Source organism: Falco punctatus (assembly GCF_963210335.1).
Source record: "Falco punctatus genome assembly, chromosome: 13".
Taxonomy (NCBI): domain Eukaryota; kingdom Metazoa; phylum Chordata; class Aves; order Falconiformes; family Falconidae; genus Falco; species Falco punctatus.
In genome coordinates, this window is record NC_137593.1 from 27,160,215 (window position 1) to 27,179,306 (window position 19,092).

At 47.1% G+C, this 19,092-nt stretch overlaps 1 protein-coding gene across 4 annotated transcripts in view; it reads right to left on the reverse strand.

Moving 5' to 3' along the window:
* The window catches only part of PPP2R3A (protein phosphatase 2 regulatory subunit B''alpha), a 65,484-nt gene that overhangs the window by 8,852 nt on the left and 37,540 nt on the right, over nt 1-19,092 (reverse strand). The window contains exons 7-14 of one of the 4 annotated variants that reach the window (XM_080409731.1): nt 14,527-14,613; nt 11,298-11,454; nt 9,191-9,239; nt 8,581-8,670; nt 7,433-7,608; nt 6,771-6,889; nt 4,433-4,539; nt 11-114 (exon numbers count right to left, since the gene is read on the reverse strand). In XM_080409731.1, coding sequence (XP_080265857.1) covers nt 18-114; nt 4,433-4,539; nt 6,771-6,889; nt 7,433-7,608; nt 8,581-8,670; nt 9,191-9,239; nt 11,298-11,454; nt 14,527-14,613 — 882 coding nt within the window. In that variant the 3' untranslated portion in view covers nt 11-17. The other 3 variants (XM_080409732.1, XM_080409733.1, XM_080409734.1) reach the window with 3 other exon arrangements.

Below are 19,092 nucleotides of genomic sequence, written 5' to 3' on the forward strand. Positions count from 1 at the left end.
CTGCAAAGATCACATCTCTATGCTGAGAGATCTGAGAAAACTAGTTTGTCTGACTTGTCTCCAGTTTCAGGGGGAGATAAGACTTCATCTGTGTCATAGTCTTCTTCAAATGATCTGCAAAGATAAAAGGTATGTCTTTAAAAGGCGTATTTTGGTGACAGCATTTTCAGTGGCTACTAAAACAGCTGGCTAAAACACAGTGGCATGCAAGACGTTACCCTCGAGGAGGGTATTTCTAAGGACTGAAAACAGTGCGGCAGTAACTGGTATTCTGACAGCTGACGTGCCTTTGTGCTCCCATCCATCCTCATCTCTAAGGTCTGGAACGACTTTTCACTGGTGCTCAGCATCACAAAACTTGAATCCAGTTTCAGTAACAATACTCAGTAGCTCGCAGTAGTCTTGTTAGCTCAGTGGAGAAATAAAGTTGTCCAAGCCCTAGAGGAGCTCTGGCTTGTTCAGACCTGCTCAGGAACACCTGGTTTCCAAAGCATCTTCTGGCTCAGGATGTATTTTGACATCTGCAGAAGAACAATTGTGGCTGTGCTGTCATGTTCCTCTCTCACTTGGTTTGAAGTTGAAGATCCAGGTCTTAGCATTTATGGCCCGAGGATGGCCCGAGGAGGTTTAGCTGTGAATTCTCAGCTCCAGGCAGTTGCACTATTCGGGCTGGCTGGGCTCTGTGCTTTACAGGACATTGCTTTGGGGCTCTCATCCCATCCCTACTGCTGAGAGATGATGTTTTGGAGATGTGCTCCCTCCAGTCTCAGCACGCTACAGGTTAGTTTCTCAGAGCTCCCAGGAAATGGGAATTCTTCCCTTTGCTCTGACAGCGATGCTGTTCGTGAAGGAAATGCTGCAGCAGGAGTTCCAGTGGCAAGCACAGGAATAACTCCCGTTTGTTCACTGGTAAACTGTGCTGCAGAAAGGTTGACTCCTTTGATATCCCAGCACGGATGGTGCCAAGAATGAACCGTCTGGTACTTCCTGTGCTGTTTTTACCCTTCACTAACCATACATAGGCACAGCAGGCCCTTGGGAGCCTGTATGCATGCCCTGCTGTGGGGGGGATTCTATGCTATAGTCCGGTGATCCCTATGTGAAGAAGAGACAAACAGCATAGAGATCTCCCGGGCCAACATTTTCATCTTCTCTTCCATAAAGGAAAGCACCTGCTTAGTAATTCTGCCACCTTCTGGATTCTTGCATAAGTGGGAGAAGGGAAACAACGGTCTGGATGCTACACCAATAACTGTTTTGATGATGCATGCAAGGTTGCCCAGAAGTACACGCTCTGCATGCGTTTTGCCTGAGCAGTGCCTGTTGGATGGCCCTGCCCCCCACCTGGGAACGGCCCCGGCATGCTCGTACGTGCCTCAGTTTCTCTAATGGCTCTTGGTTTAAGATGATGCAGCTGAGGAAAACTTTTAATTTCCATTTGAATGCTGTTCTTAAGAATGTTCCTCTTGTGTCCCTTTTTCTTCCATTTTACCAGCTTCTGTTAGCTTTCTTCCTTTTTTTCGATATGTGGAATGGGACCTCTCCTGTATTGTTTATCCTGCACATTCACTAGCACTTGGGGCTCCATTATAACTTTTTTCCCCAGTGTCTTTTGCTTCTGGACTAAATCTTTTCACACCTGCTTCAAAAGGGCCTTCCCTTGTCCTTTCCCATGTGAGTGAGTCTTCTACTTCATGCTTTTGCTCCTTAAGGCTCAACAGTGCCTGCCCTCCCCACCTTGGAAAAAATGGAAGCATCCAAGCGACAGCTTTTCCATGAGATTAGCACTACAGATAATTACCTTCTCTCCTTCCAGGCCAGTTTCAAAGCTTAACAGTCCCAGAAATACAAATGCAGGCTCATGCAGATGAAACACCCATTCCTCAAGGCTCAACCATGGCAGCTCTAGCTTGTTCAGGGGAGGCAAACTGCTCCAGGAAATTCTTTGTCCTTCCTTTTGGCAAACATTTTTGTGAGCGAGTGGTTCAGCAATGTACTCCCTCCCCCTTTCCCTTCCTTATGCTGCTGGGCTCATGAAAGCGAGTGACTGAGCCATCAGCTGCCTTGAGGGAGACAAGAGAAATGGTCTGAGCTGCCTAAACCAACATCATCTACATCACCTGATCCTGTCTTTGTCCCACTTATCCATCTCTGAGCAGGACTGCTCCGCATGGATGGTGCCCTCGCTCCCTGCTGCCCAGGTGAGGGGGATTCTGTCCTACCAGCAGCATAACTGATGGCCTCTCTCTCCTTATTCCACTCCTGAGGGAGGAACTGACTTTTCCCATGAAGGCAGTTGTGGCTTCCACGTACATCAGCTGGCTGAAACTGGTTTCTGCAACAGCGGTGCCCACTTCTGCCATAGCCAAGACTGCACAAAAGTTTCTGCAAGCCCAATGCTTTTATCTGCATTATGAGCTGCTGCTGGTCAGACTCAGCTGTTGGTGCCACCTTCAGACAATGTGTACATCCCCCAGGGACAGGCTGAGTCTCCCGCACAGGTGCATACAGTGGAGCGTGGCTGGGGGGTGTTCACATCAGCTTAAGCTTCTAGTGAAACGTGATGCTTCGTTGTTGTCCTGAGCAAGACGACACCTTTCTCTCATTTTTGGTGATTGCAGCTCTCCATAGAGTCACAGCATCCCTGAAGTCACTCTGAGCATCCACGGTCCTGCTGAGATCCCTCTTCCAGGAGCAGTGCACTCTCATGGACAAGCCTGCAGACAGCCAGACAGACACTGACTGGGTTTAGAAACCTTCCACTCGGAGAAGCTATGGACAGGGCTAAGTCACAAACGTGGCACACACTTACTAATTCATCTGTGATTGCTGAACAATGGTTATTTTCAAATGTATTAATAAGACAAATACCAGATTTCACATTCTGCCAGCTAACTTAGTCAAAAATCTTCCAGTCTCCCATACAGCTCTCAAATTGTCTTGTTTTGTCCCCACTCTCTATTTCTGCACACCCAGAAATAATGTATGCGCAAAAACTCAATGCCTGTTGCTGGCAAATTTGTCTGTGCATCCAGCTCTTTGTTTTTCTTTTTCCCTTCCTGTTTTCCTGCCTGGTCTGTTGCTATGCTCCACAAATGAGATCTAATCTGGCTGCCATGACTACAGAGCTTTTCAGGGGCTCTTAAAAGCAAGCAGCAAGGTTGCTGCCATGCTCTTTACAGGAAGACACAGCTGTTTTAGACTTCAAAAATGTGACATCACCTACCACTTTTCCTCTGGTTTTGGTGAGTTTGGGTATGCATGGTCCTGCAAAGCTTTTACAGCAGACTGCTATTTCTTTTCTGTGTTGAGGACACAGGTGTTGCAAAGCAGCTTCAGGGAATATATCCATTTTATCTTCCATCCTGTGCTACCTCATTTTCCATTGTGAAGGCCACAAAAAGGCAAGGCAGCTCAAAGGAGATGAGGGAACAGCTCATAGCTGTTTGGATGCACATCACAGGGAGAGAAGGAAAGATAGCTCTCAATAGCTTTGCAAATCCCTGTGGCTAATTAGTAGCTGCTACTGTTATCCCAAACAATTTCCAGTGTGGGAAGTTTTGAAAATTATGCAATCTTCTCAGTGCTTTTACTTTAATGGCTCTAAATACTGTTCAAGAACGGGTGAAATCCTGAATCATGCAAGATTAACGTAGGGTAAGCATTCTTTGGATGTTTGTTATTAATCTGGAGACTTCCAGAGAAATATTCTCAAGAAGATACTAACACAGACACAAATCTAGAAGATAATTATACTGAGTCTCCATTAGGAGCCTCTGCAGGAGGTCCTCGCACACAGAGAGTTCTGGAGCAACTGCTCTGCCTAAATTAATTGATTCCAAAAATAGCGCGAGTGTCTGTCCATGATTTTCTAGAGGGCTGCAAAAACGAGTGTAGATATTGCAGAAACACCAACAGTGTTAAGTCTCAACAAACTTAGATGAGTGAAAATGTTGCAACTCAGCTTATGAAGAGCACAGACTAACAGGCATGATGGTTGCCAGGACATAAAATTATTTGACTGAAGAAAGTCTCTGCTAGTGTAGTAAATGTAACAGAGCTACAGCTTCTAATCTACGATAGTGTGACGTGGTCAATACATGGCCAAGACTAGCAGAAGTCATTCCATTTCTTTTTTTTTTTTCGTATGGCTGCTGAAAGAAAAAGGCTTTGTCCTTTTTCCCAGCTATCTTCATTACTGCAGCGCCTGTCGCCGATGCAAAGGGCTGCCCACAAAGCAGCCCGTTGTGACAAACACACCAATACGCCCTTTTGGGGCAACAGTTTCAGGCTTCACACGCCTCCAGTGTTGAGTCCAAATGGTAAGTCCACTAATCCACTAGTTCTGTGAAAAGTGACATGCACACGCTCCTCCTAAACCTGAGCAGGAGCCAGGTGGCGTGTCCCCAGGGCGGGCAGTGCCTGTGCTTACCCTTCTTGTAACTGTTCGTTCCCGGACTCCTCGGCCACAAGAATCTCATACTCCTCAGCAGCGTATCGGTCCCAGTCAGAGGGTTCAGGGCCGTCGTTTTCAACGTCCTGAAGAGATCAGACAGTCAAGCACACTACGTCCACACCTCTCTACCACTGTTCACAGTAAGTCTAAACACGTGAATGGCAATTCTAGGATTAGTAAGCAACGGTATAAAAACAGCGAGGCAAAAATTGCCTTAACTGAAGGCACCGAGTCACAATTATCTCAAACTATTTTAACGTCTGCACACAAATGATTATGAAAAAATACATCCCTTAGTCTATAAAGCTCAGCACGTGACCTGAGCTGCCAACTAACTGAGCTGGCTTCATTTCAGAAACGCTGAACACCCGTAACGGCACATTTTATTTGCTGTAGCTCAGCAGGCCCTGCACCGGTAGGTTTGTAATTGGTTAAAGAACTTAGGGATTTAAAATCTTTAATTAAATCTGAACTGTAAATGATCTTTTCAGGAACTCCTCACAGTTTTCTAAGTGTGCTGGTTTTTGTTACATTTTGATTACAGTACCCAGTATTTTGGTGCTGTGTTTGTACTAGTATTTGGTACTGTAAAAATGGATTTGTGCTGGAAGCAGTGTTGGTAACAGGGATGTTTTCATTCCTGCTGAGCAGCACTTTGACAGAGCCCAGCCCTCTTCTGCCTCTCACCCCACCGGCGAGGAGGCTGGGGGGCACGAGAAGCTGGGAGGGGACACAGCCAGGACAGCCGTCCCCAGCTGACCCGAGGGGTATTCCGTACCGTATGGCGCCACACTCAGCGTATACAGCTGGGCAAGAAGGGGGAGGGACGTTTGGAGTGATGACATTTGTCTTCCCAAGCAATCACTATGTGTGACGGAGCCCTGCTGTCCTGGGGATGGCTGAACACCTGCCTGCCCATGGGATGTGGTGAATCAATTCTTCTTTTTACTTTGCTTGTGTGTGCGGGTTTTGCTTTACCTGTTAAGCTGTCTTTATCTTAACCCGTGAGTTTTCTCATTTTTACGCTTCTTACTTGCCAGCTGGGGTTAAACCACAACACTGAGTTTGGGCAAGTTTGAGAGCAGGTTACAGAATAACATCCTTATATATATATATTTGGCCCTCTGCCATTTGTTGTAAGATGGGGATAACAAGTTATCCTCCCCCTAGCCCCACTTGACTGCCCTTATAATCCGGTTCAAACAAACAAACAAAAACCCAGGATGGTTCTGGCTTGGGCTATATTTAAGCCTTGAATCATGGAACCACAAAGTTCCCCCTACAGGTTATGTGAGAACAGCTGGGAGGGAACCAGAGGTGGTTTTGGCATCCCCTCCACTTTACTGTACTTTGACCAGACAAAGACTATCTCCCAGAAGGCTCTTCAGCCGTAGTCACATCTGGTTTCACTGGATATGCAAGGGGAACCAGAAGTGAGGGACTTGACACCAACAGCTGGCAAAACTCAAGTCTCTGAACATCCCGCAGGTAGCGGTGAGCAGCAACTGCAAAATACAAACCCCACAATCTCCTCCTGTATCATCCCAGAGAGGATGATGAATAACAGTCCAGCCAGGCTGATAACCAGGCACAATCTGCAACCCCCAAACCTTCCATCTAGACTGCCATGTGTGTGGCCTCATCACCGAGCTGGCACCTCACCTGCCTCAGCCCCTGCGCTGTAAAGAAGGTTTCTCCCTTTGGTTCTCTTTAGGCTACGGGAAGATCGTTAGTGCTGGTTTAAGGAGCAAGCTCCACCCCAGACGTTGAATGAATCTTCACATGTAGCCTACTTATTTACGGCCGCAGCTGTGTAGGGGCTGGGAAGGGACAAATGGGATCTCAGGTTCTGAATCTCACAGCTCCATTCTAACCTGAGCAAACCGGGCTCCTCCTCGCGCAGCTGAGCGCCCTCCTTCAGCTGCAGCGCAACACAGCAGGCTCCGCTCCTTCTCTCTAGAATCACACACTGCACTGCCAGGGCTGGTGTAGTAGGATCAGTGATGGCAACCACATCACAGAACAGCAGTATAACTGGTACTGGAAGAGACCCTGGGGGTCCCTAGTCCCAGCCTCTGCTCAGATCAGGATTTGCTATGAGGTCAGATCAGGGGCTTGAGGTTTTGTTCAGTCGCATCTTAAAAACATCCAAGAATAGAAGCAGCACAACCTCTCTGGGCAACCTGTTCCGCTGTTGGACTGCCCTACTCGTGCAAAGAGTTTTCTTGGATTCAGTTGGATTTTCCCTTCATCCAGCAGCGTTCCAAAGACAGGTTTGAGAAGGCCTGTATTTAGAAATGAAGGTGATTTATACCTTTTGCACTGCAAAGGGATCCCTCTGTTCATTGTCCAGATACTTCTCTAAGTTGAAGAACGTGTTGTAGAATACATGAGCCATTCTGCACCTCTTTAGGTCTCTCAGGGTTACTCTTCCTACAGGAAAAAAAACCACATTATTGTTCTACTGAGTTCTAACTTAGTGAGAGACTGGACCTGTTCCTTGTCAGTTTTGTAGTAAGTTTTAATTATAACACCAGTATGCTACAATATTACAAAATTTCTTCCCAAGTCAGTCAAGGATTTGAACATTATTCAATAAATGGGTATGTTTATTAGGCTTAAATTCCACATACATATGGAGGTCTTTCACATCCATGTGAAATATGAATCATGTGAATGGGCATGGTCCAGTTTCATAACCCAGGCTGTGAGCACATGCCACAGCTGGAACATACAAGACTTGTTGCTCCAGTTCCAGCAAGTTAATTCACAAGGTCTCTTGTTTTAGTATTTCAAACCTCCTGATGCATAACATTATGGCACAAAAGTCACTGTTCAGACTTTGACCTTGCACAGTAATTTCAGCGCTGCGATTCTAACTCAAAGCTCTACCTACAGATGGGTTTCACAGTGATGTGACTTTCTCAGTCCAATATAGATCAAAGAGGATGGAAACTCTCATTAAACAGGACTTACCTTCCCTTTCTGGCTTAACGAGATCAAGCATCTGACACAGCAAGTCATGAAATGGCAGTGGTTCTATGCCCATCACTTCCATCCGCTCACACTGCTCCTCATAAAAGTACTCCAGTTCATACATGGAGAGCACCCCATCCCCATCCAGGTCCATGCACCGAAACCAGTACTCAATACTAAGAAAAAGAGACAGGACTAGTGAAAGCACAGCACTGCACTAGGAAATCCATACAGCAGAGACTGCAGCAATGCACGTCCCCTTTCTCCCATCCCCTAGTGCTCTTCTGCCCAAAGGCTGGCATAAAACCAGGGATGAAAATACCCTTTGGGAAGGATCAGGGCACAAGCCAACACTCAAGAGCACCTCCTGTTAGCCTCCTAGGTGGCTTGTGAGTACAGCCATGCTTGTGACCTGTTTCACCTGGTAGATGTAGCAAGTGTCCACTGTGCTGCAGCTCAACTGGCTCATGTAGGTAAGGGTGTCCCTGTCTGATTCAGCAGCAAATTGGCCAAATACAACCAGCTCCGAACCCGGGACGCTGCCTGTCCCTGAGTGACCCTGGTGGGTGATGAGGCACACATGGTATGCAGTTATTTCCTCTACTCCTTCATACAGAAAGCAATGCTTTCAGGCAGTTACACTCTACATCCTTCCTTCACCACCGCATTTATGAATTCTTCTTCTCATTTTTATTCATAAGATTCCTTGTCCTAATAATCACATGCAGCTCTAGTTTAGCTCTGCACAACAGCCTCCCAGTGGCTGTACAAACCAGGCACACAGGCAGGTTTTACAAAGTGACACAGTGAAGTTTCCCTCCAAACCCTTCTTACACACCTACTACATGCATGAAGGGCACATGCCTGTCTGCTGCAAACGCCTCATGGGTTTATCGCTTCATGGCATGGGGTAACCAAAGGGATTGGTGACTACCAAGACGTTTAACATTAAAGAAAACTGCTTCTACACAAGTTCTCCTCAAGAAAGGCAAATGATTTGGCCAAATGTTGACAGTAAGTTGCTTTCTCCCTAATAATCACTGGCACCAAAGCTGTCATCTCTCATAGAAAGCAGCACGTCACAGAATTTTCTATAATCTTATCTGCTCATCTCCATACTTTTACTAATACACAAAAATCAGTCAGACCTTGTGGCACTCCTTTTGTCTTCCTCCGAAATCAAGAGCCACACAAAATCAGCATAACTCATGCGGCCTTCCTTTTGAACTTCATTGCCTCTGGAAGACATACGAGGGGGGTAAAAAAACAACAACCAAAACCCAAATCATCAGGCTCCTCAATACTCACAATGTTATCCAACATTTTTCAAAAGCCCCAAATAATTTGTGAGAGAAAACGGGGCACGGCCACCCGCTCAGCCCGCACAGCAGTCGCTGCCTTGCTGTCCCTGCAGAGCTGGGGCTCATCTCCCACACCCCCTCCCACTGCGAGTGCTGGGCTGGTTTACTTTTTGGAGGCTCTCCAGCAGTGCTCCCCAGTTATCCCTGTGCCACTGCGGGGCACAAACACATAGTGCATGTTCCCTCCAGCTGTGCCCAGCTGTTCTACAATGAGGTCTATCGGTTGTCATCCTATGGGATTTTTTCTTAAGATACCCAGCAGTCTCACTCCGTCTACAGGCAGCTCCAACTGGAGCACCATGTTGGAAACCATTCCGATCAGTGGGGATTTTTGAGAGTATCTTGCATTTCTAATCAGCCTGACACTTCTATCCCCAGCCAGTATGCTATTCCTCACCTCACCACAGCGCCGCTGAATATTCGCTCAATAATCCTGTTTGATAAAGCTGGAAACAAAGAAAACACAGAGAAAATGAAGCTACAGGTCACAGGAATAATGGCAATCAGTTGCTTATGCTGAATCTAACAAAGCCATTTCCCATTGCTAAAAGAATGCTCTGTCTGCATTGCCTGTCTAACCATTTTACTGGTCTCTGTTTAGCAGCATTTCATAAAAAGCAAAGATGACTTTCCCTGTGTGCCTGCCTTTGTATCCTCCTAAACACCACATTTTGCCACAAACATGCCAACTGTATGTTATCTGGATTCCTGGACATGGGCAGCGTTACTCCTACTTTGCTGTAGCATTAGTCACATAAGCAAATTCTGCTGATAGGAGACTGTTTCAGTGTGTACTGCAGAAGAACTACAGTTATCAAGCAAAAATCACACCTCGAATCCCTACAAAACACTTCTTAACAGAGCGCAAGCTGTAGCAATCCTGCTGCAGGGAAGGCCAATGAAAAACAAGGATAATTTTAGGTGAGCAGCAAGGATTTGCCAGCCAGGAAACACATGGGATAGATTGTTACAGCAGAGCCACACCAGCAAGCAGCAAGTACCAGTCTTGAGCAGGATTTGCACCGACTTCGCCCTCCCAGACTGCTGACACGCTTCCTTTGGACCCCCACCACAGCACCTTCTAAATATTCTCCACCGCCTCTGTAGTCCTGGCACAGTTCTGACAGCCCAGCCAGGCAGACCCAGCCCACACCCCCCTCAAACCCCAGTGCTGACAGGTTGCTCTACGCCTGCACCGATGCTTCCCCCCTTCACCCTGCCCACAGCACCCCTCCACCTGGCTCCCCAGCACCAGCGCCCTGCAGGTTTGCGTGCAGCACACCCTTCATCCCCCCAGAAGGGACCAGGTCTCCCATCTCCCCACGCCAAGTCAGGCGCTCCTCCATCCGCACCCCGTTCAGCCCTATCGACACCGCTGGCCCCTGTGGCTGCCACACTCGCCCAGAACCCCCACGGTCTTCCTGTGAACACCGGCACTCAGGACACGTGGGCCACCACACTGCCCTGACACACACCCACCTACAGCGCTGTCGTTCTCACCCCCCTTTCCTCCTTCAGCCCACAGGACCTCGGCGCCTACAATGCTGTTCCCATCCCCGGAGCTCCAGCAGTGCCTGACAACTTGTCACGGATCCCTGCAGCCCTACCCACCAGCCCACCCCACCACACACGTCACCCCTCCTGCCACCTTCAGTCACACCCTGTGGCTGAACACCACATTTCCCCAAATCGGATTCTCTCTCCCAGACCTACTCTTCCAAAAAGTGCAGCAACCACATGGAAGAATCCAAGAAAGCTTTGTCTTCGGGATTAAACGTGCTGGTCAATAGCTCAAGCTCTTGCCCCAGACACTACACCATGAGTCCCAACAGGCAGCATGTCCACACGGGCACATCATGCTCTCAGAACATGTGTAATCCTAAAAGGAGCCGACCTGAGTGCCTCCGTCTAGCACAACACACACAGAACAAGTGCCTTTGGATTTTTTAGCCCTTTTGTGGGTTTGTATTCCATTAACTCATCCATAGCCCTTGAACCTTTGAAAACACATAGCATCTGCTCAACCTGTAGAAAGGAGCTCCACGCTGAAGTCAAGCGAGATTCCCCTGAGTACACCCCCAAACTGAACGCACCACGCTTCGCTGGACTCGGGCGTTTCTCTCATGTGTTACTGGATTGCACTTTGGCAATCTCTGAAATTCACATGGGCTTGTCCTTCTTGTCCCTACTTCCAAGCTCCTGCAAAACCCTTAGTAAATAATGAGCAAGCTTCAAGACGTTATTTTAGCTTGTCCTTCTGGCAGTGACCCACACGTGAACAGATGTTCCCCTTCTAGCTACTCGGGCAGAAAATAACGTGTACTGCCTTTCCCTGTGTCTAAGCCCCGACAAGTGGCTCTGTAAATCAGCGATTGTGTAAGAGATAGATGACTCTATTTAGGTTTCTTGAGGCATCATATTACCCAAATTAAAGCTACTCTTTAGTGGGAACATTCTGTTTCCAGCAAGCCCCTTTGTCCCACCACAGCTTGCAGGCAGCATACCTTGGTCACTGTACCTAGCCAGATCCTTCTGGCTGATGTAAAGATCATGGTCAGTGTCCAGCTCCCAGAATTTACAGTATATAACATAGAAGTGCTCGTAGGAGAAATAATCTGTGATCTGATTTATATCATCCTCTTCTTCCAAAAGAGCAAGCGTCTGGAAGAGTACAAATAAAGCGGGAAGTTAAACCTTGACAAAGGCAGTTCGGCAGCCGAAGCCCCCCAGCCTCTGCAGGAGTTGGGTACCACATTCCTCAACAGCCTTAACCTCCTGGTTAGTGTATATATGCACAGTATTGCTGCCGCTCGGTGAACAATTTCTGCTGATTTTCAGCCACAGTGAAGAGTGAGGCAGAGAAACAAGGACACAACTGCTGTCTCAGCTGGGATCTGTTATTTGTGAAACATTCCTGACCTGCACCGGGGACTCTCAGAGCCGTTTACAACAGCAAGTGCACAGCTCTCCACAGGAACCAAGATACATCTTTACACATCACACATCTTTCCATGGCTCCCAAAGGACAAAATCATCTTGCTCCAGACTCATGCCTGGACTGGGGAAGGAGGGATGGATCTCAGGCAGATCAAACCAATCACACCAGTTTCCCTGGGCTGTCACTGGCAGGAGTTAATCTGGTTTAACTGGGAGGCTCAGACAGGTTTCCAACCGTGACATCTGTTAACATGCGTTGTTAGAAAACATTTAGTGACAATGTCCTTGTTTCATTCCTACTTCAGACCTACCTCTGTCCTTCCCTCCTCTCCATCTTCCCACCAACAGAAGGGTATTGCACATTTACCAGTGCCACCTCCCTACTTGCCTTTCTCCTAGTGCTGAGGCCATGGGACACCAGACAGCCTTTTCAGGTTAACAGATTCTGGCTGCAGGAATGTGAAAACGCTCACAGACCCAAGTGAGCGATAGGGTTGTCCTCCCCTGCCCTCACAGCCTCTTAGAAAGGAAGAGGTGAAACACAGCCCAAGAGCTACCCCAGGGAGTTGTGGCTCTGAGCAGATGCTGTGCCAGGCACTGATAGTTCAATGTCAACTTTCAGTGACCTCCAGCTCCAAGGAACCCAACCGGGTCTCAACAAGACTCTCACGTCCTGCTATCCACCAGGTTCAGTAAAGTTTCAGGCAGGGACAACAGGGTGGCACTGCCAGACCAGCACCGTTCAGACTTGCTGACACTCAAGTCTAAAAACCTCTGATCAATCACTCACTAGCCTCTTCAGATTCTTCAGGGGTCTCTCCATTTCTTTGTGGATATAATCACTTGGGGAGGTTTTTCAATAATTTTTTTTCTTTTATAGCTCATGCCAAAGTACACCATTTACACATGCAGCAAAGGGCTGCCCAAGCAAAATCATTGTCCCAGAGCTAAGCTTCCCTGCTGCAGGAGATGAAAGGCAGAGCAGACCTGCAAGGAGAGAAAGGGGAAGTGTATAAAGGGAGAAAATGAACGAATAAAGATGCAAGATAAGCTGGGAGGATTTGTTTATAACAGAGGTTAGGGAGGAACTGGGATCAGAGGGCTTGGACTGGCATGAGACAACCCAAGGGAGCACTGATTTCTTCATTAGCTGATGTGATCACTGGGACAGAACACGTCTGAAAGGAGGAGGAACATGAACTCACACTTGAGGCTTTTGAGGAAGACAGCACGCCACATTTGGAAGGGAGAACAGGACGCAGTGGGGAAGTCTCACTGTTTTAGCTGAGTCCGTAACCTCTCAGCCTAAAGACTTTCTGGCTTTTTAGATTGGGCTGCAGTTGAGCAGCCTTATGTAGAGGAATGAAGCTGGGTTAATTAGCATTGATAATGTACAGCTGTGGGCTGGCTTCAGGGGCGGTGGGGCAGCTGATATAGACAAGGTGCAGCTGTGGCTGGTTCTGGTAAGAGGTTGGGCAGCCAAGGAAGAGGGAGGAGGAAGAAGCAGAGAGAAGAGAGAGAACGCACGCCTGGGATGAGGAGAGACGAGGAGGAGGCAGCAGAGGGACTGGCACGAAGAGTGTGTTGGTATGAGATGGTAAAAGACCTTGTTGCAGCTGGTAGTTTGGGGAGTGCTGCGACAACTGGTGCCCTGTGTGAGGCCCTTCAGATTATGAGACTGGATGTAACGAGCAGCAACAGCGATGAGGGCTGGGCCAGGGGATGTTTGAAGTTTGGAGCGGTGACAGCAGCGCCCAACAAGGCAGAGACAGGTGGGGACAGCCTGTGATCCAGATCACACTGAGATAAGTGGGAAGAGCCTGGGGATCTGGATCAGACACTGGTAAAGGTGAGCCATTGGGATCAAAGAGAAGGAAGCCTGACTGCCGTGGAGTTCAGAGACCCAGGGTAACGGCCGATAGCGGCAGAGTACACGGCCAGACGTGGCAGCAGCCCGCAGCGGGCCCAGAGCGGGTCCAGCCAGACAGCGGTGATGGCTGTGCCGGGGGACAGCGCGGGAGCAGTGCGATGCCGTGGGCAGCTCCTGCTGTTGGTGCTGCTGCTCGGCCTGGCGGTATTCCTGCTGGTGTTTATGGGCTTGTTGAAGGTGTCTCCAGTCATAGACGAAATAAGCGACCGTATGTGATGTTAAAAGACCTTGTTGCAGCTAGTAGTTTGGAGAGTGCTGTGACAGCCTTAAGACTGTTTTAACCTGGTGCTCTTTTGGGAAAAATATTGAGAGAACAGCGGTCCAAATCCAGAAACGTCTGCCCAATGTAAGGATACAGCACAGGGATTGTAACAAGAACTGAGCTGCATTAACCTTTCTGAGGAAGTCTACCGCCGAAGTGGAAATCGGCTCCCGAGATGCGTGGTGTTGCAATCGCACGGCTCAGCATGCCTGCCTGACTGTCAGGGCCGGCAGGGAGTCAGGAAATGGGCTGTCCTACCCCCCGGGTGCTGTAGGCCGTCCAGCAGCTATTCTCGGCTGCTCAGTGAGCCACTTCACATAGGCGCACTGCTGCGTCTTGCTTCCCTTCCTCTTTGGCAAGGGAAGGGGCCAAGAGCCAACCTGCTTGCTGTAGCTGTAGAGCTGGTGCACCGCCATCCCCTGACCTTCTACCAGCGCACTCTTAGCTACTCCAGCTCCTGGTCTTCCCTCACATCAGCTCAAGACACAACCGCTCCAGCACTCTCCCGGCACCGCGCACCTGGCCTCCCTCGCTATGCAGTATACAGCTATAGGAACAAAGGTACGACGCATTCTGTATCTTGTTCAGGCAGAAACCAACATACTTGCAAGAAGTTGCTTTTCCTCAGCTCTGTTAGAGTGATCTTCCCAGACCAGGATCGATTGACTGTGTAGAATATTCTCTGTATAACCTGCAACACATGAACAGCGCTCTTGAAATCAACTCCTGAAATACACCAGTTTGCAAATTTAAATGCAGTAACTTTGTTTATTCACTCATCTTAAGGGGACTGATTTTTGAAAACTGCTCTGTGATCTCCTTTGTAGGCACTACTATCTCTCACTATGCAGCCTGAAAGTAACATTTGTTTCTGAAATACTATTATCTAGTTTCACTCTGCAAATATTTTCACTGCTCTTAATTCACAACTTTGAGCATCCAGATGCATTATTTATGTCCGGGAATATGTTCAAAGTGCTGACGAATCGCTTTGAAACTGAGTTTTTCAGGTTTTAGGCACTGTACCTTGCATGGATCTCAACCAAAATAGTTTTTTTTTCTGCTGTAGAACACTATCAGGACTTTCAAAGAGCAAACAGGACATGTAAATGAAAGCCACAATTGATGTCTGCCCTATATTGTCTCTAACAATGCTGCATCCTCTCTGTGGCTCCACTGAAAGTAAGCAATAGAGATTATCTGTCTGCATTTATCTCAGGTAGGTGTTAACCTAATTTATCTCCTTTAGTGACCTGCCTCTGGTGAAAGTGAGTAACAGGCCTGGTGAGGAATGCACAAACTTCTGAGAACACAAGGGGAACAGCTCACAGTAAGAGACTGAGAACACTCTCGAGCACCCAAAGCAGCAAGCTGAACCCTTCCCAGCCCACTCCTTGTTGGCTTGTCAAACATCAACGGGGGAAACACAACTGTGTGATCAGGCACATGCAAGAATAAACTTAACAGGGGGAAACAACATCAAATAAAAAACTTCAACATGAGAAATCAGAAATATAAATGAATATCAGCACTGAAATCTATGTAATATAATTCTTGTCGACCAAATCTAATAAAACAAACCTTCAATGCCTCTGACATCATGTTGACATATTATCCTAGAATTTCAGTAAACCGTAGTAGTGCCAGCTATTCCAACACAAAAATTTAATTCACATAACAACATGGACATTATAGGGATTAATCCAGTTGAATTAAATGGGAGGGGGTTGTTTCTTAGCTAGAGCCTAGCTTTGAGTAGGCAATCACCATTTAAGTGCCATGCTTTGACTCAGACACACAAGCACTGGTTCTTAGTCCAGAACCAAGATCTGGAACCAAGTATGAGATTGTTGCCAACAGCCTGCTTTGGGATACACAGATGAGTGAGACAGTAAATGCTGACAAATACAATTAATTTTGAGAACAACAAGAACTATTTGAGGACTCCAAATGCATCCTGAAGAGAGAAAACAAGTATATTCAACTTAGCTGAATATGACACCTATGGGTAGCCATCCTGTCCCTTACGAGCCTACATGGGGAGATGCAGGACAGCAGGAAGACTTTCGGTGTCTCATTGAATACATAACCAGAAGCTGAGATCAGCCTAATTCAGGCAGATAAGAACACACTTCTTTAACTGCTGGACAACTCCCAAAGAAGCACTGCAGGGTCTTTAATCACTCCGTACTTCAAAGATGGATGTCCTTTTACAGTTGGATGTCAATTAAACAAAAAATCTATCCCAACTGTAGCAATGACTGAGCAACGTACTATGGCCTGTGTAATACAAGAGGTCAGACTAGGTAATCACAGTGATCTTTTCTGGTCTTAAGCACAATGAAAAGGCTGTATGTTTGTTTCTTTAATGTCTTTGGCAGCCTCTGCCATTCTGCACTATTTTTGGACTTTGTTTGGCCTTTGCTGCCAGATTGCACAACAGCTCAGAGACCTGTGTGGGTCTCACCTCACACGTAACCCATTATCACACCTGACAACTCTTTAACTATTGTTAAAGACACTGTGTTTTCACTCCATTCCAAGGATTCAAAAATAACAATCCCAAGAATCAGAAAAAGGACCCTAACCAGCACTTCTTCTTGTCCCCTGCCTGCAGGGTAATAAAAGACAACAAAATATAACCCTGTTTGTAACACGTAAAAAATTGTTCCTCTATCAGCCCATATGGACAAAGATGTTCCATCTGCTCTCTCCTCACCTAGCTGTAAAAAGAAGGCATGTCTTTTATGTCCAGTCACTCAGTGCAGGTTTTATTATTAAAATAATGGTCCAGTTTCAATTGCTAGTACATGGTGCATGTATCAGTATGAAATGTCAGTGCTGCTCTCTTCTCCAGGTTGTGAAAAAACAAGCTGTTAAAAAAGCATTTGGGAAACATCCTAGAACATAATTACACAGCCCGAGATGATTTGCAGCATTCAAGCCACACTTTTCAGTTATGCCTTACTGAAAGCCGTAACTGGCTTTGGTTTTCCCATCATTTATTCTGAAATTTCCCAATTTATTCAGAATTCAGTTCACAAGCCTTTGGAAGGGGGAGCCCCTTCCTATTTGCCCATTTATCCTCCTGTAATCTACTTCCAGGACCCAAACCACTGATGGGTCAGCTCTGGACCTTTTCCCAGTCTACCCACAGAAGAACAAAAGCAGTACCATTTCTGGAAACACCCACAAAGCTTTATTAAACCCTGCAGACCATCCTCCCCTTACACATTCACGCTGGTAATACTGCATAACTTCAAGCATTTTTCAACAAGCAATATAATTTGGTTGTTGTTTTCAGTTGACTCAGCTTTTCAACAACAGCATGCAGCACTAACTCTGAGCCTTGTTTGAATGTTCTGGGAGAAATCCCATTTTAAAGCTTTAACAATAAATGCCACATAATATTCTGCATTGTCTTCACGAGCTTCAGGAGTCAGTCTCTGTTGAAAGAAACACAAGTGGTTTAGTATGCTGGCAACGCCACAGCTCAGGTACTGATACAGATTAAATTACAGCCTACTGTATCCAAAAGGCACCTCTAAAAGGTGTGGAGATAGGCAAAAAAATATTGAAACATGCATATGCATCTTACCCATACTAGACTGTTTGTTTACTCTCCAGGTGATTTCAACCAAGTGATGCTATATCCAGCAATGAACGCACCAAAAGCCAGTGTCTCCTTACACCTTCACCTGTAACACAAAAATATAATTTAATTCTTGCACTAGCAGCAAATATATCATTCTGTCGCTGTAAATAGGTATAAGGCACTCTACCTTGAAGGGATCAAAAGGATCCAGGTAGTCTCAAAATCCAAGGACAAAGCTGTATCCTTCATTACCTCCTGGTGGAAACACCGAATTTTGTAACATTAAAGAGAAGTGCCAAACTGTCTGTGAAAGGAGATATGAGAAATAGAACTCCTGGTACCAGAGGAGAGCCACTGCCACTCCAGATGGGATCAACCTGACCCCACAGCCTGTCTCCCAAGGTACTGACTCTGTCCAGCTCAGGGATCTGGCCACGCTGAGCTCAGAAGGAACCTGTCTGCCAGCACAGACACCCAGAACAGCACTGCCCTGCCAGCGCGAGGAGTCTGCGAAGGATATCACAGCTTTGTAAGATTCACCACTTTAGACGCCTTTTGCCTCAACCACAAGCACCACTGTTTCCTGGCTGCCTGGGAGCAAGCCTGGGAAGCTACCTCCATCAGAGTACGGTGAGTGAGGGTGCCTAAAAACTCAGACCGGAGTAAGGAAGCACAGTTGAGACAGCAGCAGGATCAAGAAACACTGAGGAGCTTCACATAGTGATGAAGGGTCTGGTTCTGTGGCTGCTTTACGGTGGTCACACAGGACCTTGCCCAGGCGCAAGGGAAGTTGTGGGAAAGAAGAGCAGAAAGAGAAGGTGCTGCCCTTTTTAGTAGCAGCCTGCACTTCAGTTATCTTGATGCGGAACCTCAGCTTTACACAGCTGGTCTCTCAGACCAGAACATGCACTGCAGCCCAGTGAGGTCCAGACTTTCTGCAGCAAGAGCGATCGTTTGGGGGATTACTCTACAAAGACATTTGTTTCTTACCTTTATTCCCTCCTTTAGACCCTGAAAAACATAGAAACACCACGTGGCTTCAGAAGAGGAACCTGGAAAGGCAGGTGCACAGAACTGCCTTTGCCACCACCCAATAGCCAGCACCAGGACAACCACACGTTACATGTATGTATGTATGTATGACAACTGGCTCACCAGCAAAGAACAACTGGTTGATATTACAGTCAGAAACCGACGCTAGTGTTAGCTTAAATCTTTCAGCTTTCACCTTTCCATGTACTTTAAACATCAAATACCAGGGTACATGTGCCACAGGCACCTTCACACCCACCCATTCACGTGCCTCTAATTCCCAGGCCACTGTTAAACCCATTCTGGCCAGTTACTACACTTAATGCATTTGTTGTCCTGCTCCATGGGGATAAGCACGTTGCTAATACACCGATGTTCGCTGTCATGTTCAAGCACATCTAAAACATTTAGAATCCATTCTTGTTATACATTTTCATAAAACATTAGCGTGACAGTTCAGGGTTTGCCCAGAGCAACAGTGTCTTCCTGCCATCTGCTCCTTACAGGAAAGGAATTGTCTGCCAGCAGCCCCCCAGCTGCCAG